This window comes from Hirundo rustica, chromosome 22 (assembly GCF_015227805.2).
Source record: "Hirundo rustica isolate bHirRus1 chromosome 22, bHirRus1.pri.v3, whole genome shotgun sequence".
In the NCBI taxonomy this organism is placed as follows: Eukaryota; Metazoa; Chordata; class Aves; order Passeriformes; family Hirundinidae; genus Hirundo; species Hirundo rustica.
Window position 1 is genome coordinate 651,226 of NC_053471.1, and position 24,014 is coordinate 675,239.

Genomic DNA, 24,014 nt, shown 5'->3' on the forward strand with positions numbered 1-24,014 from the left:
CAGCACTGTAGTGCAGGGAATGGGACAAATTGAGAGTGACCTTCCCCTGTCCCCTACCTGGTGGCCAACAGGCAGGGAGCTACCACGCTTGTACCAGGTCACAGTGGTGGGGCCAGACCCTGCCACCACGCAGTTGAGGTCCAGGGTCTGTCCCTCGGCGATGGCCGAGGACAAGGACTCGATGCGGAGGGGCTGGGAGATGCCAGAGGCTGGGGGAGGACAGGGAAAGGGAACATTTGTCACCATTTGACACAACTGTCCCCAGGTGCTGCCCTCTCTCAAACTCACTGTAATAGACGTTGGCATTGCTGGGCACGGTGACAATGACAGATGCTTCCTGGGTGATGGTCCCCAGGGTCACCCGGCACACGTACTCCCCTGAATCGGCCACTGCCACTTGGGCAAGGCGCAGGCGGGTCCCCGACACCTGTGGACATGACAAGTTGGGGACACATCAGTACCTGACGCAGGGTTGTGGCCTGCAGGACAAAGCCACCTCCCCCATGTCCCACCTGGCTGTTAGGTGGCAGAGCTCCCCCACGCCGGTACCAGGTGACATGGGGATGACCCTGTCCTGCCACCATGCAGTTGAGGTCCAGCGTCTGTCCCTCGGTAACAGCAGCGGAGGAGGTCTCGATCCTCACAGGTGGCGTGACACCAACAGCTGGGGGTGGCAATAGGGTCCACAGGGTCACCACTGTGTTCTCACCACGTCCCTATGTCACCTCTCACCCATCCCAGTACCATAGGAGGAGCCAGCGCCAGTCTGGATGGTAACTATGAGGGATGTCTCATGTGTGACACCGCCTGATGTCACCCGGCACACGTACTCCCCTGAATCAGCTGCTGCTACCTGGGGGATGCGCAGGCGGGTGCCCGACACCTGAAGGGGTGATACACATGAGAATGGGGACATAAACCCCTCAACACCACCAAAAATCCCTTTTCCACTCCAAAAACACTCCTCAGTATCCCCTACCTGATGCTTGGCTGGGAGGGAACCCCCGCGCTTGTACCAGGTGACAGTGGCCTGTCCCTGTCCGGCCACAATGCAGTTGAGGTCCAGAGTCTGTCCCTCGGCCACAGAGGAGGACGAGGACTCAATGCGCACTGGAGGGGTGACACCAATGGCTGGAGACAGAGACAGGAGGGTCACCCCAAGGACTGCAGCACTGTCCCCCAGTCCTCGGTCACCTCCTCCTGTCCCCACTCACGGTAGGTGCTGGCACTGCTGGGCTGGATGGTCACCATGATGGAGGTTTCCTTGGTGGTGGCCCCGCTGGTCACCCGGCACACATACTCGCCCGAGTCAGCTGCTGTCACCTGCAGCAGCCGCAGCCGGGAGCCGGACACCTGTGGGGAGGGGACACCGGGGTCACAGAGACCATCAGCTCTTGCAAGGGGTCATCTGGGACTGCACAAGGCCACTCGAGCTTGCACAGGGCCACTCTGGGTTTGCATGGGATCATTTTGGCCTCCTTGGGGTCACTTGGTCTTCCACGGGGTAACTCAGGCTTCTGTAGTCATGGGGCCACCAGGTTCTGCCCAGGACCAGCCAGCCTTGCACAGGGTCCTCAGGACTTGGTGATCTTGCCCAGACCTGTATGTCATCCCTATCCTCCATGCTTGGTGACAACCCCGCTCCGTGTCGCCTACCTGGTGCTTGGCTGGGAGGGTCCCCCCACGCTTGTACCAGGTGACAGTGGCCTCTGCGGGGCTGGCAATGACACAGTTGAGGTCCAGGGTCTGTCCCTCGGTCACAGGGGATGACAGGGATGAGGACTCAATGCGCAGTGGGGTTGTACTGCCTGGGGCTGTGGACCAAGAAGGGTTAGAGACTGACCACCACCACACCATGCGTGTGACCGTCCCAGGGACACTGGGAACAGTGTCAACCCGCAAGGGTAACCTCCCGTGTCCCCTGTCCCCACTCACAGTAGGCACCAGCGCTGCTGGGCTGGATGGTCACCATGATGGAGGTTTCCTTGGTGGTGGCCCCGTTGGTCACCCGGCACACATACTCGCCTGAGTCAGCTGCTGTCACCTGCAGCAGCCGCAGCCGGGAGCTGGACACCTGTGGGGAGGGGACACCGTGGTTACTGGGGACACTTGGGATTCTCTGGGGCCACTTGGGATTCTCTGGGGCCACGTGTGCTTGAATGGGACCACCAAGGCTTGAATGGGGACACCTGACGTTTCATGGGCTACTTGGACTTGCGTGAACTACATGGGCTTCCATAGGTCACCTAACCCTTCATAGGCCACCAGGGTCTATGATGACATGGTGTTTCCTGATATTGTATGGGGTCACCTGGGCTTGTAGGGGCCACCTGGGCTTCCATGGGACCATCTGCATTTGCACAGGTCACCTGGGCCTGCCTAGGACCAGCTGGCCTTGCATAGGCCAACAGGACTTGCACGGGCCACCTAGGCTTGCCCAGAGCTGTTGGTCAGCCACATCCACCCCCTTTGGTGACATCTTGTCTCCCTGCCCCCTACCTGGTGCTTGGCTGGGAGCGTTCCCCCACGCTTGTACCAGGTGACAGTGGCCTGCGCGGGGCTAGCAATGACACAGTTGAGGTCCAGGGTCTGTCCCTCGACCACGGCAGAGGACGGGGAGTCGATGCGCAGCGGAGTCACGTTGCCTGGGGCTGGGGACCGAGACAGGAGGGTGACACTAGTGACCACAACAGGACCTCGCCAGCACAGGCACCTGAGCCCTGGCTCAGTGCTATGACACATAAGGACTCCCCGCTGGCACTGCCACCCTGTCCCCACTCACAGTAGGCACTGGCACTGCTGGGCTGTATGGTCACCATGACCGCGCTCTCCTTGGTGGTGGCCCCGCTGGTCACCCGGCACACATACTCGCCCGAGTCGGCCGCTGTCACCTGCAGCAGCCGCAGCCGGGAGCCGGACACCTGTGGGGAGGGGACACAAGGATGACCAGAGCCACCGGGGCTTGCACACGACTGTGCATCAACCCCAGCCACCCTTTGCATCATCACCCTCTGCTTCCCCTACCTGGTGCTTGGCGGGGAGGGACCCCCCACGCTTGTACCAGGTGACAGTGGCTTGCCCCTGCCCGGCCACAATGCAGTTGAGGTCCAGGGTCTGTCCCTCGGCCACGGTGGACGAGGATGCCTCAATCCGGACAGGGACACCTGAAGCTGGTGGTCCTTCAGGGGAGGACAGAGGTGTGACCATCTGTTGGGAACCAGCTTGTTCCCTCCAGTGCTGCTGAGACCAGTCTTACCATAGGATGAGCCTGATGCAGCCACGACGGTGACAGTTACAGATGCCTCCCGGACAGCGGTCCCCAAGCTTGCCCGGCACACGTACTCCCCTGAATCAGCTGCCGTGATGTGGGGGACACGGAGCCGGGACCCTGAAACCTGCAGTTGGGGACATGCTTTGGTATCACAAAGCAGGGGACAGGGCAGCATTTGGGGTGCTGCCTGCCCTGCTGTGCCCTACCTGGTGGCCAGCAGGCAGAGAGCCCCCACGTTTGTACCACGTCAAGGTGGCAGAGCTGGGTCCTGCCACCACACAGTCCAGGTCCAGGGTCTGTCCCTCGATGACAGATGGGGACGAGGACTCGATGCGGACAGGCGGCATCACCCCTGTGGGGAGCAAAAGGGGTAACATGGGTGGGTTGTAGCCTCCCCCAAACCATCCCAAACACTGTTGGTGTCCCCCACCCTCCTCACCTGGTACCACGGCCACCTCAATAGTGGCGCGGGCCGTGCCAGTGGCGCTGGTGCCCACGCAGAGGTAGATGCCACCATCAGCCGCTGTCACAGCAGGGATGACGAGTGTGGCAATGTCACCGTGCTCCGTGCGGGACTGTGGCACGAGGGTGGGTGTCAGTGGTACCTGTGGTGCACCCGCACCCCCTGGAACACCCACGGGTGCCAGCACCCTGCTCACCTGTGGCGGCAGAGTGCCTCCCTGCTTCTCCCAGGTGATGGTGGCAGTGGGGGAGCCCGAGACCCGGCAGTAGAGCCGCACTGTGGAGCCCTCCTGCACCTCCGTCCGCTCCGGGCTCACCTGCACCTGGGGGGTGCCTGCGCCTGTGGGGAGGGGGATCAGGGCGGTGCTGGGGGCAATGGCGGGGTGGGGACAATGGGAGTGACATGAGTGATGGAGATGATGAGGGTGGAGGGCACCGTGGGATGATGGAGGCGATGGGGATGATGGGGGACAAATGACAGTGGTGGAGATGATGGAAATGAGGATGATAAGGGTGATGGGAACAATGTAATTATGGGGATGACAGAGATGATAGGAGTGATGGGGATGTTGGGGGCAATGAGGACAATGAGAGCAATGAGAACCATGGTGTGGATAGAGATGATGGAGATGTTAAGGGTGATGGGAACAATGGAATGATGAGGAATGATGGGATGGTGGAGATGAAGGGACAATGGGAGATGAAAGGGAAGAAGAGTAGGGACAGTGATAGTGACAGGGATGGTGGGGACAATGAAGGGCTGTGAATGGGAGCTGACGGAGACAATGGTGGTAATGATGGGATGATGGGGACAAAGGGATGATGAGATGATGGGATGGTGAGGATGAGGGGGATGCACAATGGGAGGTGACAGGGATGATGAGGGTTATGGGGATGATAAGGATGACAGGGATGGTGCAGACCATGGAGACAATGGAGATGGACAATGGGAATAATGGGGAGTGACAGATGATGGGTGATGATGGGAGCAAGAGGGGTGTCAGGGACAATGGGGACAATAGGGGTGATGAACATGACAGCAGTAATGGGAATGATCAGGGTAACAGGAATGATGGAAATGATGGGGATGGGGATGATGGGGAAAATGAGGTCACTGATGATGAAGATGATGGGGATGAAAGGGTCAGTGGGGTGACAAGGACGATGGTGATGTCGCTCACCTTGCACATGGAGGAAGGCACGTGCTGTGTGCTGCCCGGTGCTGCTCTGTGCCCGGCACTCGTAGTGCCCCATATCAGCGGGCTCGACAGCATCAAAACGCAGCGTTCCGCCCTGAACCACGGCCTGCGGCGGCAGTGCACCTGCAGGTACACGGCCTGCCATTACCCCTGCTTGTTGCGTCCCCCTACATGGTCCCGGTGTCCCCCTGGCCCCAGTGGGCACCTACCGAGCCACTCAAGGGTGGGCTGGGGGCTGCCGGTGACCACACAGCGGAACTCGGCCGGCTGCCCCGGTGCCACGCTCAGCTGCGCCGGCTCCACGGTGGCGGTGGGGGCGCTGGCAGTGCCGGCTGCGGTGAGACCCAGGGGGGCTTAGAGCTCGCCAGGCCCCCTGGTGCTGTCCCCGGGCAGTGGGGCGGTGGGAAGCGGGGTGGCGTGGCACAGCCGGCGTGGGGCGCATGTGGAGCCCCGGCATGCAGTGGGTGGGGGGAGCGTGTGGACTCCCAAGAACCCTCCCCTGGTGACTTACCCGGTCTGTGCCCCTCCATGAACTCAACGGGTCCATAGAACATCTGAGTTTTCGAGGCAGCTGCAGGAGGGGGTGGGTCTCAGAGGAGTGTGCCCATCACCCTGGAGTCCAGGCACCAAACTTGCCCACCACTGTGGTGTGCAGGCACCAAACCTACCCATCCCCTTGGCACCTAGGCATGAAACCTGCCCATTGCCCCATTGTCTGGGCATTCAGTGTGCCCATCATCCCAGCATCTGGGCACTATGCATGCCCATCTGCACTATCACTGCAGAGCCAGGGTGGTGACTGAGCCCATCACCTGAAGGACTGGGCACCAAGCAAACCCATTGGCCTGGTATCCAGGCATTGCAGGTGTCCATCACCCTGGCATCTGGGTGTTGACATCCAAACAGCAAGCGTGCCCGTCAAACCCGGCATCTGGGGGCCAAGTACAACCACCGTACCGGTGCCTTGGCACGGTGTGTGCCCATCGCCCTGGTGTTGCCCCATCACCGCATCACCATGGGGTGAGCCACAGCGTCAAGGCTCACCCTGGACGTAGAGCGTGGCAGTGCCCTGGTCCATGTCCAGCATGTTGGAGCCGGTGCAGACGTAGACTCCAGCGTCCTGGGGCCGCACATTGCGCAACGTCAGGATCCCGTTGAAGTCCATGGCGCCTGCCGGCAGCGTCCCGTGGTTCTGCCGTGTCCACACCAGGGTGTAGGCGGGAGACTGGGCCGGGGACAGAGGTGGGGAGGCCTGAGGTCACTGGGATGGGCACATGGTGGGGCACGTGCCTGGCTGCGCACCCACAGGAGAGAGGTGGGCATCCAGGGAAGTCCCACAGGGATGGGAACAAAGGGGCTTGGGAGGTCCATATGGGCACAGCTGCTCCTGTGCTCTGGATGTTCCCATGACTACATCCTTGGGTAACCCTTTGCTCTGTAAGACCAGGTGGGCACCCAGGGGCATCTCCACACCCTGAACATCCCTGCATACACCCAGGGGTAGCCTGCAGCACCGCTGCCATGCTGTGCCCCCTTCCCCTCACCTTGCTCTTGGCAGTGCAGACGAAGGTGACATCGGCGCCGGGCTGCACCCGCTGCACCCGCTTCTCCTCGACGGTGACAGTGATGGGCTTGTCGGGGGTCTCTGCACCCACACAGAGAGGTGAGCCCTGCTCCTGCCTCCCCAATATGCACGCCCCCCTGCCTCGGTGACAACGACCTACCAGTGACGATGACCTCAGCGCGGCTGGAGTTGCTGTGCCGGAGGTTGCGGCAAGAGCACACGTAGACGCCGGCTTCAGAGGGCTGGATGCTGGGGAAGTGCAGCTCCTCACCTGGAAGGACACGCAGGTGACACCCCACACCCTGGGGACACCCCGATGTTCCCCCCTGGAGCCACTCAGTACCTTGTCGGCGGCTCTGGGCGCCCTCAGGGAGGGGCCGCCCATCCTCTCGCACCCAGTGGTAGTAGAGCGGGGGCTCTCCGGCGGCGTGGCAGCGCAGGGTGACGGCGCTGCCCTGCGGCACCGCGGTGCGCACGGGGTGCACGCGCACGGCCAGCGCGGGCGGTGGCCCCACGGGGACACAGCCATGTCCCCGCACCGTGGGGTCACCCGTGTAACCCGGGGCACAGCTGCAGGGAACAATGGGGACACTGCGTTTGTGGGAGCGTAGTAGGGTACGAATGGAAGGAAGCATATTGGGGTGGGTGCATCGGGGTGTGTATGGGGATGAGCGTTTTGGGGTACACAGGGTGGGTATTTTGGGGTGTGTATGGGTGTGTATATTGGGGTACATAGGGCGGGTACATTGGCGTGAACACATCACAGTGAGTACATCAGGATGAGTATAGTGGGGTGGTGACTGTATCAAGGCAGGTATAAGGGTGGGCACTTTGGGGTGTCTGTATTGGGATGAGGCCATCAGGGTAGGTGCACTGTGTATTGGGGTGCATATGTCAGGCTGAGCTCTTTAGGATGCAAAATTTGGGGTGAGTTCCTAGCGTTGAGTACATCAGGGTGGGTGTAGCAGCAGAACATTGGGGTAGCTATATTGGGGTGGGTGTATTAGGGTGGGTATATTGGGGAGCACTTTGGGGAGGGTCTGTAAGGGAAGGCCATCAGGGTGAATATATCAGGGTGGGTATATCAGGGAGCACAAATTGAGGTGAGCATATTGGGGTGCATATGTCAGGGTGAGTATGTAGATGCTCTTTGGGATGCATATATTGGGGTGAGCTCATAGGGGTGAGCACATTGGGTGGGTATGTGTGGGTGGACATATGAGGGTGAGCCCATCAGGGCATGTGAGGGTGAGGCAGCGGAGGTGGGTTTTGGGGATAGCTATATAAGGATAACTCAATCAGGGTGGGTTTTGGGGTGGGTATATGGGGGTCAGCCCATGGGATGGGGTTTTGGGGTGGGTATATGCAGTGAACCCATCAGGGTAGGTAGAGCAGAGTAGGGGTGAGCCAATGGGGTGGGTTTTCGGAGGGGCATATTGGGGATGGTTCTGGCAGCGAGTATATTAGGATGGGGTTTGGGCAGGGGGTATAGGGGGGTGAGCCCACGGGGTGGGGTTTTGGGGCAGGTTTTGGGGTGCCAGCAGCCTCACCGCTCGCAGTACTGCCCAGTGTAGCCCGGCTCGCAGGCGGTGCAGCGGTACCCGCCGCCACCCAGACTCTCGCAGGTCCTGGAAAACCTGCGGGGACAGAGCAAGGTGAGGGCACGTCCCTGCCCTGGCACCCCCAGCCCAGCTCCCCTAGCCCAGCACAGGCACCCACTGGTTTTCAGGGTACGGCAGGGGACAGGCACAGGGCTGGCAGTCCTCAGGGGTCCCAGCGGTGGCATCCCCATAGAAGCCAGGGGCGCACTGGTCGCAGAAGTCCCCTGCTGTGTTGTGCAAGCATCCCTGGGGGAGAGTGGGGACAAAACTGAGGGTGTCACGGCTGGCATAACACCACAATCCCCCCAAAAAGGTTCAGAATATGGGGCCTTACGGAGCAGGCGCCGCTCTCGGGGTGGCAGCTCTCGGAGTGGCCGTTGCACTCGCACAGCTCACAGTGCCCCAGGTACAGCCCCCCACCTGTGCGCGTGTACCCAGGGGCACAGTCCTGCAGGGAGGGACAGCGTTGGGATCCCCCCTTGCCTGGGGAAGGGGCATGGGGAGGGGAGGAGATGGGGCTTGGGGGACAGATGGGTGATGGAGGTGCTGGGGAGTGATGAAGAGTGATGGGGTGATGGGAACAATGCTGGGGGGAGGACAGAGGAGTGATGGTGACGATAGGGGGATGCTGATGGGATGATGGAGAATGATGGGGGTGATACTGAAGGGAGGATGGAGGGGTGATGGAGGGTGACGGGGGTGATACTGAGGTGATGGGGGCGATGATGGAGGTGCTAGCGGGTGATGAAGAGTGATGGGGCGTTATTGGGGGGATGCTGAAGTGCTGATGAGGTTGACAAAGGGTGATGGGGATGATCCTGGGGATGATGTGAAGATTCTGGGGATGCTGAAGGGTGATGAGGATGTGAGGGAGGGCACTGGGGATGGATGGATGATGATGGGTATACTGGGGGGGTTGATGGACCGTGCTGTGGGTGATGCTGGGTGGGAATGTGTAGGGGTGATGCTGGGGATGAGGGGGAGGATCATGTGGGGGTGATGATGGGGCATGATATGGAGGGTGATGGGGGTGCTGGGGATACTGGGGGAAAGCTGGGGGCTAATGGGCAGTGATGGGACTGCTGGTGGTGATGATGCTACAATGATGGAGGGATGATGAGGGTAATGGGGGTGATGGAAGGAGTGATGTGGGGGTGATGGAGGGTGATGAGGGAGTGATACTGGGGGAAGAATGGAGGGGTGACAGCGGTGAGGCTGATGGGATGATGATGAGTTTGAGAGGGGGATGAGAGGATAGAGGGACGATGATGGGGGGTGATGATGGGGGATGCTGGAGAGATGATGGAATGCTGGGGGGCATGGTGGGGGGATGGAGGGTGATACTGGTCCTGATCAGGGCATGCTGGGGTTGATGATGGAGACAATGATGAAAGAAGTGATAGTGGTGATGGAGGGTCACCCTGGGCTCATGGTGGGATGCTGGGGAGTGATTGGAGGGATGATGAGGAGGTACTGGGGAGGAGGGCAGGGAGGTGATGGGGGTCATAGGGTGACACTCGGAGGGGCTGGGCTCACCTGGCAGGACAGTCCGTGGTATCCGGGGGGACAGCGACATTCCTCCACCTCAGGAGCTGGGGGCAAGCCAGGCTGGGGGGGCACAGCCGTGTCCATGGCCACGTCGGCGACGGCGGCCACGGCTGTGCTTGTGGAGTAGGTGGCTCGGATGAGGATCTCATCCAGGTCGGCCAGTGCCATCAGCAGGTGCTCCCGAGTCGCCGGCTGCCCGTCTGGCCGCTGCCAGTATTGCTGCAGGAACAGGGGCGTTAGCGGGGGACACGCTCTGGGAAAGGGGGACATTAGGGATAAAAGCTGCCCACCACCTCCTACCTCCCGAAAAATGATCTCGAAGGCCTGGGGGGTCCGCGGGGGCAGGTCAGGCTGGTAGGCCACCAGGGTGATGTCATTGCCCTGTGGACAAGGGCGTCAAGGGGGTCAGGGGGTCCTGATGCCCCCCGGTGTGTCCCTGTCCCACCCCAGCCAGAACCCCCGTACCGTGATCTGGATGTCGGTGTCGGGCAGGGGGGCTCCCTGTCCCGCTGGAGCGTACATCAGGGTGTAACGGAGCCGACCACCATAGGAGCCCACCTGCACCGGGACACGGCGGGATTGGGATGGCAGTGGGAAAGGGAAGAGGAGGAGGATGGGCATGATGGGGATGAGACGAAACAGGGATGAGGAAGAGGAGAGGGAAAAGGGAGAGGGGAAAGTGGAAGAGAAAAAGGGAAAGGATAAAGAAAGAGGATAGGGATGAGGAAAGGAAAAGGATGGAGAGGAGAGGAGAGGAGAGGAGAGGAGAGGAGAGGAGAGGAGAGGAGAGGAGAGGAGAGGAGAGGAGAGGAGAGGAGAGGAGAGGAGAGGAGAGGAGAGGAGAGGAGAGGAGAGGAGCGGGGATGGGGATGGGGATGGGGAAAGAGGAGAAGCAAAAGAATGGGGATGATGATGGGGACAGGGGATGGCACAGAACATGGATGAAAAAGGCAAAAATTATGAGAAAAGGAGAAAAAGGAAATGAGAAGGAGCAAAGAGGAAAAACACAAGGTGAAAAAGAGGAAAAAGAGAAGGGAAAGGGGAAAAAACCAAGGGGAAAAGGAAGAAGGAAAAGGAGAAGAGCAGAGACAAGGAAGCTGTGCCCACCGCCCCCCCAACAGTTCCGAGGGTGCCCATGGGGAGGGGCTGCAGCCCCTGGTGGGGCATTCCCATGGCTTCCATGGGCACCCCTGTCCTCCTGGGGGTCACCCCGTTACCTTGTCCCCCTGGTAGGGGGGTGGCAGCTGCCAGTAGTAGGAGTCAGGGGGCAGCTCCCCAAAGCGCTCGTAGGTCAGGCGGGGCTGGGGGTGTCCCAGCTGCACCTCAAAGCCACTGCCCACGTGGGTGCTGCGCTGCCGGTTCACCAGGGCGAACCCCTGGGCATCCCCCGGGGCAAACGACGTCCGGATCTGTGGGATCGAGGGGTGAGAGGGGTCTGGGACAGGTGGGGACACCCTGGGGACATGTGGGGACAACAGAGAACACTCACGGTGCCACGGGTGTAGGTGGTGCTGGTGCAGTGCTGAACGATGCCCATGCAGAAGCAGGGCAGGCACCCAGCTGGCTCATCCCTGCTCAGGTGGAAGTGGTGGGGACGGCACGTGGCACAGTGGGGACCCTCCACGTTGGCCTGGAGGGGAAGGCAGTGTGACGGCATTGCCCCGTCACCCTCCCGGGGTTGGGCACACACACACAAAGGCTCACCTTGCAGTGACACTGCCCGCTGGCATCGCAGCCCTCACCGGTGCTGCCACGTGGGTCACACTGGCAATGCGCACCGGGGACACCTGGCACTGAGGGGTGACACAGTCAGCCACAACCCCCCTTAGTGCCACCACAGGCGACAGCTCTTTCTCCCTGCCCTGTGACACTCACCTTGGCATGGCTCTCCCCGCAGTGGGTCCCCCACATACCCGGGCAAGCACCTACGGTGGGACAAACCAAAGTGAGGCAGGGAGAGGAGCATTCACCCCAAAAACACCTCCCAGCCCACCCCAGCACCCCTGTTACCTCTCGCAGAGGCGCCCGCTGTGCCCTGGGGCACAGGCACTGCATGTAGGCTGCCCGTCCGTGTCCTCAAAGCAGATTTTTGTCACCCTGTGGAGGGGACAAAGGGACAGGTGACACCCAGTCGGTGTCCTCAGAGATGTGACAGACCACGGAATGGCACCTACTGGGTGTCCCCATGGGGTCCGTGGCAGGGACAGGGCTGGCAGTCGCCCGTAGTGCCCCGGGTGGCATCGCCATAGTAGCCAGGTTGGCACTTGTCACACTGGGGACCATCTGTGTGATCCCGGCAGCCCTGCAAAGAAAGGGGGTGCTGGCACTGGTGTCCCTGCCATGGGGGCTCCCGGGGTGTCCTCTGGCTGCCCCCAGCTGACCTGGCAGACACCGGTGTCAGGGTGGCACTCGCTGGCATGGCCATGGCACTGGCACGGCTCGCAGGTGCCCAGGTAGAGCCCGGCAGTGCTGCGGGTGTAGCCGGTGTCACAGTCCTAGAGGGGACACAGTGGCAGTGGGGTGGGACACGGCTCAGCGTCCCCACGGTGGCAGTGAGCGGACCAGAGGTCTCACCTGGCACGAGGCCCCGCGGTACCCAGGGGGGCAGGTACAATCCTCCACCTCCAACGCAGGTGGGCGGCCGGTGGCATGTGGCACTGCCACGTCCAGGCTGACATCGGCCAGTCTGCGGGGCCAGAGGGGAAGTCAGTACCACCCTGCCACCCTGCTGTGTCCCCTCCTGACCCCACAAGGAACTGACCTGCTCTCCTCTGGCTGCTCCGAGTAGGACGCCCGGATCATGAACAGGTCCACGTCGGCCAGGGCCATCAGGAGGTGTTCACGGGTGGCCTCATGCCCATCCGCACGGCGCCAGGCGCCCTGTGCCACACCAGGGTGACATGGGGGCTGCCATCCCCCACTGCACCCAGCTCAGCCCCTGGGGCAGCCAGGGTGACGTCCCCATGGCACCCAGTCTGACATCTGGGGGCCCCAGACCAACCCCTCCCTAGCATCCAGCCTGACGCCCTCCCTCCATGACCGCTCTCACTGGATGTCACACAGGGACCCCTCTCACCTCACGGATGGGCACAGTGACAGCGGTGGAGACGCCGGCTGGGGGGGTGGCACTGGAGAAGTGCTCCAGGAGGATCCCATTGCCCTGGAGCAGGACGTCAGGGTGGCGGGGGCCCAGGGGAGTGCCAGCTGGGGCCCGGTGCGTCACCGTGTACCGCAGCTCGCCACCGTACGCCGTCACCTGTGGGGACACTCAGCATGGCTCGAGGTCACCCACGCCCTGAACTGGGTGCTGGGGACACGGAGAGGCACAGAGGCGTCCCCCGGAGCAGCTGTGTCACCTTATCCCCGGCGAAGGGGGCAGGCAGCACCCAGTAGTGAACGCCCCGCGGCAGCTCTCGGAAGGCATCGAAGCGCAGCTCCCGTGGGGACACAAAGTGTGGCACGGCTCCCACCAACCGCGTGCCCGACAGGTTGGCCAGGGGCAGCGGAACCGAGTCCTCAGAGCTGAGCAGCACCTGGAAGAGGGATTGCGGTGGGCATGGCCTGGCACAGCACAGCACTACATGGCCTCATGTGGCACAGCATACTGCCGGGACAAGGAGTGCAACACAACATGTATGCTGTATTACATGGCGCCACGTGGGATAAAATGGCATGACAAGGCATGACGAGGCACCACACGGCATAGCATGGCACGGCACGTAAAGGCACGCCGTGGTATGGCACAATGTGGTGCTATATGGCATTACACGGCATGGCACGGTGTAACAGGACATACCATACAATGACATGGTAACGTGTATCATGACAGTACGTGGCATGGCAGGGCACCACGTGGCGTGACACTACGTGCAATGGCACATTGCTGCACGACACAGCAAGACACGGAGAGACGTGGCACAACATGGCATGGCATGACACAGTTTGGCCCAGCACTTCATGGCGTTTCATGGCATGGCTCGGCTTGACGTGACACAGTACGGTCCAGCATGGCACGGCACAACGCGGCACTACTATGGCACGGCAAGCCAAGGAATGACACGTCAAGACAATGACGAGACATGACATAGTCCAGGATGGCGCGGCCTGTCCCGTGCCGTGGGGTACCTGGTGGCGGTGCCAGGCGGAGCTGGCACAGGAACGGGACAGCCCCATGCAGAAGCAGGGCAGGCAGCCCGCGGGGTTGGCAGCGCTCAGGTGGAAGGTGCCAGCGGCGCAGGAGTCGCAGAGCCGGCCGCGGACGTTGGGCTGGGGGCACAGGGCAGGCAGGGGTGAGCAGGAAAATGGGTGGGACTGGATGCAGAGGGTGGGATGGATGCTGGGGGAATTGGTAGGACTGGTACCCCAGGGACCAGACTGGGTGCTGTGGGGGCGTCAGACTGGGTGCCATGGGGGGTTGCCGTGGGTGCTGGGGGGATTGGAGTGGGTGCCCCGGGAGTCAGACTGTGTTATGGGAGATTGGAGTGGGTCTTACTGGGGCATTGGGCTGGGTGCCATGGGGCAGGGTGTGGGACTGGTGCCGGGTAGATTGGATTGGGTATCCCAGGGATTGGACTGGGTGCTGTGGGGAGTGGGACTGGGTACTGTGAGGGGGTGGGACTAGTTGCCTCAGGAGATCTGACTGGGGGTTGGACTGGGCACTATGGGGCAGATGTAGGATTGGTGCTAGGGCAGGGACTGGGTACCTGGGACCAGGCTGGTGCAGTGGGGATGGCAACACCCAGTCCCCCATTGCCCCCGCATTGTCCTCAGCAATATTATCCCCACCGTCCCCCCAGTCCCCTGTCCTCACCTTGCAGCGACAAGTGCCACCTGCCTCATCCTGGCCCCCACGGGCATCACACTTGACGAGCTCCTGGCCTGCAGGCAGCGAGGGTGAGGGAGGAGGGCACCCAAGGGTGCGGGGACCCCCCAGCCTGCACCCTCCACTCACCAATCGGGGTGCACTTGCCACCCGGCTGGATGGGGTCTCCCTCGTAGCCTGGAGCACACCTATGGATGGGTGGGGGACGGGTGGGTGAAAGGTGGGTGACAGGTGGGGGGGTCTCAGGTCGGGGGGTTACAGGGAGGGAGCCCTACCCACCTCTCACAGCGGCGGCCGGTGTATCCAGGGGCACAGGCATCGCAGGTGGCCTGGCCATCTGTGTCCAAAAAGCACGACTCTGAGAACCTGTGGGTGACAATGATGGTGACACCAGGGTAGTGACATCAGGGGCTGGTCCCTGGTGTCGGCACTCACCTGCGAGATGGCTCAGTGTAGGGACAGGGACAAGGGTGACAGGCAGTGGCTGTGCCCTTGGTGGCATCGCCGAAAAAGCCAGGTTTGCACTTCTCACACTGGGGACCCTCCGTGTTGTGCTGGCAATTCTGGTAGAGGGACACACGTTAGAGGGGAATGGTGATCCTGGGAGTGGTGATCCTGTCCCTGTCCCCTTGGCACCTTGTCAACCCCTCCCTCCTTACCAAGCAGTGCCCAAAAACGGGGTCACAGGTGCTGGAGTGGCCATGGCAGCCACAGCCAGAGCAGATCCCCAGATAAGGTCCCCTCGTCACCCGCTCGAAACGGGGGGCACAGTGCTGGCACGATAGCCCTGTGTAGCCCACGGGGCACCTGGGGACAGAGCAGTGTGACAGTGGCATCACAGCAGCAGTGGCCCTGAGCCCGTGACCTTGCTGCCAGTGGTCACCTGCACTCCTCGACGTCGCCAGCCGGCCCCAGGCTGGTGTCTACTGTGCTGGTGATGTCCATGGCCACGTCGCTGAGCCCTACACTGGCCATGCGCCCGTCGTACACTGCCCGGATGAAGATGCCCTCCAGCCCCTGCAGCACCAGCAGCAGAAGCTCCCGGCTCACCGGGGCACCCTGCTCATCCTCCCAGTGGTCCTGCCAGGACAGTGACAGCGGTGTCACAGCAGGGAGATGGTAATGACTGGTATCACCCACCTGGCGCCACCAGCATCAGGGCCCATCATCAGCATCATTGCAACCAGCATCACCCACCCTTCATCAGTATCTCCTTTCCATCACTGGATTCACTCACCTGCCACTACACGACCCGCCCATCTCCCCTGGCATCACCCACCCACCACGTGCATCACCCACCACCACCACTATCATCAGCACCCACCCATCACCAGCATCACTCATCCACCACCACTGGCATCACCTCCCCACCATCACCACCACCACCACCATCACCATCGCCATCACCACCACCATCACCATCGCCATCACCACCACCATCGCCACCACCATCGCCACCACCATCACCATCACCATCCCTTCTCACACCCACCTCGGTGAGGGGCACATGCCGCTGGTTGAGAACGTCTGGCTGGGTGTCACCAGCACGCGCCTGCAGCTGCCGCCCATGGCCCCGCAGCAGCAGGTCGGGGTGGGTGGTGGGCTCAGGGGGCCCCCGGCCCAGCCGGTACCGCACCCCGTAGCTCAGCGCTCCCCCGTAGGCGTCCACCTGGCAGCACAATGGGCTGTCAGTGACCAGACCACCGGTGTGCCCATCCCTGACCCCACCCCGACATCACCTTGTCCCCAAGGAAGGGCTCTGGCAGTGCCCAGAAGGCATCTAGTGCCAGGAAACGGCGGGACAGGTCCAGGAGCTGGAATTCCTCAGTCCCCACATCCACATGGAGCTGGGTGGCCGAGAGCACTGGTGCGGATGGCGCTGCCGGCACCGTCACATTGACACCTGCAAGGAAATGCTCAGCCTCTGCTGTGTCCCCACAACTGCCCCTTGTCCCTTGTCCCCACAACTCACCCTTGAAGTCATCAGGGCGGTTGAAGCGCAGGTGGAGGCGGTGACGGTGCCGGGTGGTGGCGCGGCAGGAGGTGGTGACTCCAAAGCAGAAGCAGGACAGGCAGCGGGATGTCCCTGTCACCTGGAAGTGGCCCTCGGGACACGGCCCTGTGGGAGATGAGACAGCTGGTGATGGCGACGGTGCCACGGTAGGATTGGTGTCATGGAGGTGGGAGGGGCCGCTCACCAGGGCGGGTGACGGTGAGGATGCTGTCAGGGATGCCGAACACCATGCCCAGGGTGTTGATGGCTTCACAGGTGTAGGCGCCTTGATCAGCTTCTTTCACGTCCCGGATAGTCAGGGTGCCCTGCCCAGCCTCACTCACGATCGACACCCTGTGGGGCACATTTGCTACCCAGAGCCTGGCACAAGTGCAGCCTTGGCACACCCAGGAGCCACACACACCCTGTGCCCAGCACATGTAGCACCTGACACACCTGGTGCCTGCACACCCAGTACACCCAATACCCAGTACACCCAGTACACCCAATACCCAGTACACCCAGTACCCTGCACACCCAGTACACCCAATACCCAGTACACCCAGTACACCCAATACCCAGTACACCCAGTACCCTGCACACCCAGTACACCCAATACCCAGTACACCCAGTACCCTGCACACCCAGTACACCCAGTACACCCAGTACCCAGTACACCCAGTACCCTGCACACCCAGTACACCCAGCACACCCAGTACCCTGCACACCCAGTACACCCAGTACACCCAGTGCCCTGCACATTCAGTGCCCAGCCCCAGCACAGGAGCCCATTCCCTCTGCATGACCAGCTTACACCCAGACCCCACCACAATCTCAAGTTCCTCCCATTGCACATGCCCCGCCCACCACATGTACACATGGCTGTTAGCCCCGCCCACACCCCAAACCCCGCCCACACAGACCACACCCTGCACATAAGCCCAGCCCCGCCCCACCACCTCAGCCCCCAAACAAACCCTGCCCATACAGGCCCCACCCCAAAGGGAAGCTCCTCCCCCTGCAGACCACACCCAATCACTGGTTCCTCCCATGTCAAGCCATGCCCCTTCCTCCAATCAGCAACCAGCACCCCTTAGACCCCGCCCCCAGCCCCGCCCACCTGTGGCTGCTGGGGGTGTGTCCCCAGTTCAAGCGCCAGGTGACGATTGGGGTGGGGACACCTGTGGCTACACAGGTGAAGGTGACGGTCTGGCCTGGCACTGCCCTCACCGACTCCCGGGGCAGCGTCACCACCTGTGGGGGCACTGCCACCACCAACCAGTCATTGTCACCGCCAGCGGCACCACCCACACCACACAGCGCCCCTGGGGGACAGGGACACTGCCACCACCACCCCCCCATCATTGTCACTGCCCCTACCACTAGCGCAGTCATCACCCGCCCCAGGTGTCGAGGACACTGCCACTGTCACCCCAGTCATTCCGGACTGCCACTACCATTGGCACCACCTGCCCCGCTTGCACCCCAGGAAACTGGGACACTGCCACTGCCACCTTGTCATTGTCAGTGCCACTAGTGCCGTCTGCTCTGTGTGACACCACTGGAAAATGGGGACACTGTCACCACCACCCTAGACCCACCCGGGGACAGGCTCCTTGGCACTGTGTCACCAGTCCAGCTTGGGGACAGGGTCCCCAGTGTGATACCCAATCTGGTTCTGTGACATATCCCCAGCACGGGGGACATGGTACCACCTGGGGACAAGCTTCCAGCACAGGGTCCCCAGCCTGGTGCCGTGGCACAGGCTTCCCAGTGTGGCACTGCCTGGGGACAGGGTCCCTGCTGTGGCAGCCAGCACTGTGCCACAGCACAAGGACCTAGACACAGTGTCTCAGTAGGGTCCTGTGGCACTGGGCATGGCTCGGGCACAGAATCCCAAGCCCAGTACCATGACACAATGTCCCCAGCCCAGTGCTATGGCACGAGGTCCCTGGGCAATGTCCCCAGCCTGGTGTCAGAGCCAAGGGTCCCTGGCACACCTCAGACACAGAGTCCCCAGCCCTGTATTCCAAGGACAGCTTGGGCACGGTGTCCCCATCCTGGTGCCACAGCACCACATTCCCCCTGCATCACAGCACCCCTGGCACAGCATCCCTGTCCCCTCCCTGCTGAGCTGTCCCCTCCGGTGCCACTCACCACATCCAACCTCGTCGCTGCGGTCGGGACAGTCGGGCTCCCTGTCGCACTGGTAGCTGGCTCGGATGCAGCTCCCGCTGGATACGCATCGGAATTCTGCCGGTCCACATACTGCACCAGGCGCCTTGGTGGCTGCAGGGGGTCACAGTACAGTATCAGCTGTGTCCCCACGTCCCCACACGTGTCCCCGAGCCCCCTACTCACGGCAGTCTCTCTCGTCGGAGCCATCGCCACAGTCGTTCTCACCGTCGCAGCGCCAGAGCTTGAGGGCGCAGTGCCCATTGTCACACTTGAACTCGTTGGGCTCGCAGGGGGATGGGGTGCCTGGGGGCATGGGGCAAGTCAGCACCCAGAATCCCAGAATCAGTTCGGTTGGAAAGAACCTTTGAGAGCATTGATGACCCAACACCACCTTGTCAACCAGACTATGACACCAGGTGCCACATCCAGGCCTTCCTTAAACACGTCCAAGGATGGTGACTCCACCACCTCCCTGGGCAGCCCCTTCCAATGCCCAGTCACCCTTTCTGTGTAGAGCTTCTTTCTAATGTCCAGCCTAAACCTCTCCTGCACACCTTAGGGCTGTGTCCTCTCATCCTGTTCCTAGTTCTCTGGGAGGAGAGCTCAAACCCCCACCTGGCTGCACCCTCCTGTCAGGGAGCTCTAGAGTGGTAAGGTTCCCCCAGAGCCTCCTTTACTCCAGGCTGAACCCCCCCAGCTACTTCAGCTTCTCCGCACAGGACTCGTGTTCCAGACCCTTCACCAGCCTTGCTGCCCTTCTCTGGACATGCTCCAGCATTCCTAAACTGCCGAGCCCAGAACTGGACGCAGCACTCGAGGTGTGGCCTCACAAGTGCCAAGTGTAGGGGAAGAATTGCTGCCCTGGTCCTGCTGGCCACACCATTCCTGCCCCAGGCCATGATGCTGTTGGCCTTCTCAGCCACCCGGGCACAGCTGTCTCATGTCCAGCTGCTGTCCATCAGTGCCCCCAGGTCCCTTTCTGCCTGGCCGTTGTCCAGCCACTCTGTCCCCAGCGTGTAGCAACGCAGGGGTTGTCGTGAACAAAGTGCAGGAACCGGCACGTGGTCTTGTTAAACCTCACATCGCTGGATTCATCTCTTGGATCCAGCCTGTCCAGGGCCCTCTGCAAAGCCCTCCCCTCCAGCAGAGCCACACTTGAACCCAACTTGGTTTGGATCTCAATGCGCTCACCCAGATCATCAATAAAGATATGGAAACACCGATCCCTGGGGGACACACCTGGTGACCAGACACCGACTGCGCCACCTCCCAGCGCTCTCTGCGCCCGGCCATCAGCCAGCTCCTAGCCCAGCACAGAGTGAACGTGCCCAAGCCACGGACTGCCAACTTTTCCAGGAGTTTCCCATGGCAGACAGCGTCCAAGGCTTTGCTGAAGCCCAGGTAGAGCCCCCCCCGCCAAACCCCCGCCGTGCCCCAGGACCCACCGCAGGCGTCCTCGTCGGAGCCGTCAGCACAGTCGCGCTCTCCGTCACACAGGTAATCCCGGGGGATGCAGTGCCCGTCCCTGCAGGCGGCCTCACCCCCCCGGCACCCGCCAGCCGCTGGTTTTGGGGGCCGTGGGGTGAAGGGGCGCAGGGGGGATGCTGGGGTGGTGCCCGTGGGGACGGTGCTCAGCGGGCGCGTGGTGACCGGGCGAGCGGTGCTGCTGGGGGGTGGCCGTGGGGAGGGCTCTGGGGGCAGATAAAAGGGGGGTTATGGGGGGACCCAGGGGGAATGGGGGTGAAGAGGGCGGGTTTGTGTGGGGTTGGAGGGGAGGGGTGCATGGGGGGTTATTGGAGGGTTGTAGGGGCAAAATGGGGCGCAGACGGGTTATAGAGGGGAAAAAAGGGGTGTGAGCGGTGTTTATGGGGGCATAGCAATAAAATAGGGGTGCAGGAGGATTAAAGTGAGAAATGGGGATGCACAGTTGTATAGAGGGGTATAGCAGGCAGAAGAGGGCGAGGAAAGTGCTTATGGGGTGCAGGGGGTTTGGGGGGAAATGAGGGCGCAGTGGAGTATAAGGGGGTATTGGGAAAAAGGGGTTGCAGGGAATGTTTATGGGGGTGAAACAGGGTGCAGGGGGGTTAAAGGGGGAAGTGGAGGTGCAGAAGGAGAGTATAGGAGGGTTACAGGCAGGAAAGAGGGTGCAGAGGGGGAGCGACAGGGCCATGGGGTGGGGAATGGGGCGCAGGGGGGTTCGTGGGGACAGAGGGTGCTGAGCTGCCTCACCACATCCCTCCTCATCGGAGGCGTCGTGGCAGTCAGGTCGGCGGTCGCAGCGGTATTCCAGGGCCACGCACTCCCCACTCCCACAGGAGAATTCCCCCACGGTGCAAGCACGTGGCTGGGGGATCACTGCGGCGGGGAGGAGGCACACGGTCAGGGGGTCACCCCGAAACCCACCCCACCCCAATTTGGCCGGGGTGAATACACGCCAGGGTGTGAGAGCCAGTGGAGTAACATGGGTTGGGATGTGGTGCTCTGAGCCTCCTGGGCCCAAACTGCTCCAGAGCATCCCAAAACTCCCTCAGGCTCCCCCCAAAGCCCCACCCGGGCTCACCGGTTCCCAGACGACGGAACTGGAAGCCCTGGGGGGAGGTGAGGTAGGAGGCGATGGAGCCACCGGCCAACAGGTCCAGCAGGACCCCCCTGAGCTGCGCCTCATCCCCGTTCCCCTCTGAGCCCACATCCAGCTCCACGAACACATCCCCGTCCAGCTGCCTGGGGGACAAAGGGTCAGCATCCCAGAATAGCCACACCGCACCCCCAAACCAGCCCTGAGCCTCCAAAGTGCCCACATTACACCCCAAGAAATCCTCATTACCTCAAATCCACCCCATCACCTTCAAATGTCTCACTCACCTCAAAAACTCCATGCACTCCCAAAAGCTCCTCACCATACCCTGAAATGTCCTCATTGCACCCCAAAAGCCCCTCTTTGCAACCCCAAAACATTCCCATCACCTCCAATCCACCCCAACACCTACAAAACCTCTCTGTCCTCCCAAAAGGTCCTCATTCCACCCCAAAACTTCCTCATAGCACCCAAAAAGCCCCTCATTGCATCCCAAAACATCTCCTTCACTTCCAATCTGAGCCCATCACCTCCAAACATCTCCATCATCCCCAAAACCTCCCTGCACTCCCCAAAGCCCCTTGCTGCACCCCAAACCCTTCTTATTTGTGTCTCCGAATCTACCCAGACGATACCTTGCTCCCCCAGGCCCTCCCTGCTCCACCTGTTTTCTTGACCTTCCAAAACCCTCTGGTCCCCCCCAGACCCTCCAAGCCCCTCTAGACTCCCCCAAGCCCCTCTAGACTCCCCCAAGCCCCCAAAGCTCCTCAAGCCCCTCCACTCACTTGATGAAGACCACACTGACCACCTGCTCCCCAGGCACTTTGTAATACTCTGACTCCAGCTGTCGAGTGCAGAAAATGAAGGGCTCAGGATGGTCCCTTGGGTGCCCCCCATCCCCCCAACCCCGTGTTTCCCCAGTCCTCACCGTATCCACCACGGCCTCGGAAATCTCCCGAAATTCCTCGGAATCAGGGTCCTCCAGTTGTGAGCTGTAGTCGATGCTGCGGGTGAAGTTCACCAGCGCCCGGAAATAAACTGGGGGCGGAGAGTGCCAAACTTGGGGGGATGGGGCGTCAAAACTGGGGGGGTGGCACCTGCACACCCAAAAAATCCCCCCAAAATGACCCTCACCTAGCTGTGACCCCCCCCATTCAGATGTTCCTCCTGTTCCCCAGCTGTGTCCCCTCCCAGGGATTAGGATCCCACCCAATGAAGCACAGAAGGAAGAAAAATGGGGGTGCAGCAAAGGGGGGTCCCCAGAAAGTGTCACTTACTGATTGGGGGGTCTTCCTCGGGCTCGGCCACCACCATGCCCACGGGCGCGGGGCGGGGCCCGGGTGCTGCCCCCAGGGAGGAGGAGGAAGAGGAAGAGGAGGATGAAGAGGAGACAGAGGTTGAGAGCAGTGCCAGCAGGGACCAGCGCAGGGCCGGGCGCCATCCAGTGTCCCCTTACCGGTGGGTGCCAGCCCGCTGCTGATAGCCGGGGTCATGACTGTTGGTGGCCAGGGAACACCGCTGCCATCCTCCCCGCTGCCATCTGCTGTGGGCACAGCGTGAGGGTGGCACCCTCCTGTGGGCCCCCCACATGCGTGGACACCCACCCACAGTGACACCCACCCACCCACGGTGGCACCCAATGCCACATTTGCCACCACATGCCACCAGATCCTAGTGCCATCCGTGATGGCAACAATGTGGTGGCACCATGGGGGGCATCCACACGTGCGACATACTCCCATGGTGACACACACCCATGGCAGCAACCACATTTTACTGCCAGATGCTGCCAGGTCCTGGGGCCACCTGCCCTGGGGACATGGTGGTATCTATGGTGGCATCTACCCATGGTGACACTCACTCATGGTGACATTCACCCACAGTGATGCTCATCCACTCAGTGCCACCCTGCCACCAGCTGCCGCCAAATCCTGGTGGCATCTGTGATGGGGACAGCACGAGTGTCCCTCGCTCACAGTGACATCTACCCACTGCCACCTTATCACTAGATGCCACCAGGTCCAATGAAGACAGCATCCAGGGTGGCACCCACATACCCAGTGCCACCTGAGTGCTGGATGCCATCAGGTCCATTTCCCATCTGCAATGGGGACAGTTGAGTGAGTGGCACCCACCGTGGCACCAGCTGACAGTAATACCCCCGCCTGGTGACACCCTGACACCCGTTCGTGTCACACCCACCCACGGTGACATCCAGCCACAGTTACTCCCGCCCCTCCTGGCACCAACCCACCCAGTACCACCTTACCACCCAGGTCCCAGCGCCATCTGCAGTGGGGACTGCAAGCGGCACACGGGGTGGCACCGGGACCCACCCACCCTAGCGGCCCCTGGGGTCCCCTCACCTCCAGAGGCCACCAGGTCCTCGTCATCTGACAGGTGACGGTAGTAGCGCCGTCCCTGCGTGTCCCCGACGTGATCAGCCACTGTGTCCTCGGGGAAGGTGTCGGCCCAGCCGCGGGCACTGCCGGTGACCTGGGGGATGGGGCCGCCATGGGACGGGGCCACCCGGGGGACACGGCCCTGCGGGTGCCCAGCCACGTCACCCCGGGGGGGCAGGGGTGGGGGCGCGTGGCTGTGCGGTGGCGTCACCGGGAAGAGGAAGCGGGATGAGCTCATCACACACCCTCTGCCACCGGCACCAAGACGTGTGCGGGCACGGAGCGTGTGCCAGGGAGTCCGGCGTGCACACGCGTGTGCAGAGACACGGGAAGCGTGTGCGCACACGTTTACACTGCTCCACGTGTGCGCTGACACGAGGACGGGTTGTTCACTGACAC

The 24,014-nt window shown here is 61.8% G+C and overlaps 1 protein-coding gene across 5 annotated transcripts in view; it reads right to left on the minus strand.

Annotated features, from left to right (window-relative positions):
* Window positions 1-24,014, minus strand: part of HSPG2 (heparan sulfate proteoglycan 2) — a 41,197-nt gene that overhangs the window by 12,421 nt on the left and 4,762 nt on the right. The window contains exons 2-62 of one of the 5 annotated variants that reach the window (XM_040084355.2): window positions 23,580-23,709; window positions 22,670-22,753; window positions 22,491-22,556; window positions 22,142-22,251; window positions 21,999-22,057; window positions 21,199-21,359; window positions 20,868-20,993; window positions 20,084-20,329; window positions 18,822-18,941; window positions 18,618-18,749; window positions 17,581-17,725; window positions 16,666-16,814; window positions 16,440-16,586; window positions 16,207-16,370; window positions 15,960-16,136; window positions 15,351-15,547; window positions 15,127-15,274; window positions 14,903-15,030; window positions 14,747-14,833; window positions 14,597-14,655; window positions 14,456-14,523; window positions 13,771-13,911; window positions 13,002-13,178; window positions 12,722-12,901; window positions 12,407-12,525; window positions 12,220-12,331; window positions 12,027-12,140; window positions 11,820-11,947; window positions 11,656-11,742; window positions 11,521-11,570; window positions 11,350-11,438; window positions 11,135-11,275; window positions 10,863-11,054; window positions 10,111-10,203; window positions 9,946-10,026; window positions 9,634-9,864; window positions 8,432-8,545; window positions 8,216-8,343; window positions 8,047-8,133; window positions 6,840-7,066; window positions 6,657-6,767; window positions 6,477-6,577; window positions 5,977-6,157; window positions 5,444-5,503; window positions 5,142-5,264; window positions 4,915-5,055; window positions 3,931-4,073; window positions 3,711-3,846; window positions 3,478-3,623; window positions 3,257-3,395; window positions 3,025-3,179; window positions 2,783-2,921; window positions 2,500-2,651; window positions 1,936-2,074; window positions 1,657-1,814; window positions 1,215-1,353; window positions 980-1,131; window positions 745-883; window positions 513-664; window positions 289-427; window positions 58-209 (exon numbers count right to left, since the gene is read on the minus strand). In XM_040084355.2, the coding sequence (XP_039940289.1) occupies window positions 58-209; window positions 289-427; window positions 513-664; window positions 745-883; window positions 980-1,131; window positions 1,215-1,353; window positions 1,657-1,814; window positions 1,936-2,074; window positions 2,500-2,651; window positions 2,783-2,921; window positions 3,025-3,179; window positions 3,257-3,395; window positions 3,478-3,623; window positions 3,711-3,846; window positions 3,931-4,073; window positions 4,915-5,055; window positions 5,142-5,264; window positions 5,444-5,503; window positions 5,977-6,157; window positions 6,477-6,577; window positions 6,657-6,767; window positions 6,840-7,066; window positions 8,047-8,133; window positions 8,216-8,343; window positions 8,432-8,545; window positions 9,634-9,864; window positions 9,946-10,026; window positions 10,111-10,203; window positions 10,863-11,054; window positions 11,135-11,275; window positions 11,350-11,438; window positions 11,521-11,570; window positions 11,656-11,742; window positions 11,820-11,947; window positions 12,027-12,140; window positions 12,220-12,331; window positions 12,407-12,525; window positions 12,722-12,901; window positions 13,002-13,178; window positions 13,771-13,911; window positions 14,456-14,523; window positions 14,597-14,655; window positions 14,747-14,833; window positions 14,903-15,030; window positions 15,127-15,274; window positions 15,351-15,547; window positions 15,960-16,136; window positions 16,207-16,370; window positions 16,440-16,586; window positions 16,666-16,814; window positions 17,581-17,725; window positions 18,618-18,749; window positions 18,822-18,941; window positions 20,084-20,329; window positions 20,868-20,993; window positions 21,199-21,359; window positions 21,999-22,057; window positions 22,142-22,251; window positions 22,491-22,556; window positions 22,670-22,753; window positions 23,580-23,709 (8,091 nt within the window). Of the gene's footprint in view, window positions 1-57; window positions 210-288; window positions 428-512; window positions 665-744; window positions 884-979; window positions 1,132-1,214; window positions 1,354-1,656; window positions 1,815-1,935; window positions 2,075-2,499; window positions 2,652-2,782; window positions 2,922-3,024; window positions 3,180-3,256; window positions 3,396-3,477; window positions 3,624-3,710; window positions 3,847-3,930; window positions 4,074-4,914; window positions 5,056-5,141; window positions 5,265-5,443; window positions 5,504-5,976; window positions 6,158-6,476; window positions 6,578-6,656; window positions 6,768-6,839; window positions 7,067-8,046; window positions 8,134-8,215; window positions 8,344-8,431; window positions 8,546-9,633; window positions 9,865-9,945; window positions 10,027-10,110; window positions 10,204-10,862; window positions 11,055-11,134; window positions 11,276-11,349; window positions 11,439-11,520; window positions 11,571-11,655; window positions 11,743-11,819; window positions 11,948-12,026; window positions 12,141-12,219; window positions 12,332-12,406; window positions 12,526-12,721; window positions 12,902-13,001; window positions 13,179-13,770; window positions 13,912-14,455; window positions 14,524-14,596; window positions 14,656-14,746; window positions 14,834-14,902; window positions 15,031-15,126; window positions 15,275-15,350; window positions 15,548-15,959; window positions 16,137-16,206; window positions 16,371-16,439; window positions 16,587-16,665; window positions 16,815-17,580; window positions 17,726-18,617; window positions 18,750-18,821; window positions 18,942-20,083; window positions 20,330-20,867; window positions 20,994-21,198; window positions 21,360-21,998; window positions 22,058-22,141; window positions 22,252-22,490; window positions 22,557-22,669; window positions 22,757-23,579; window positions 23,710-24,014 lie in introns of all 5 variants that reach the window. The other 4 variants (XM_058423298.1, XM_058423296.1, XM_058423299.1 and 1 more) reach the window with 4 other exon arrangements.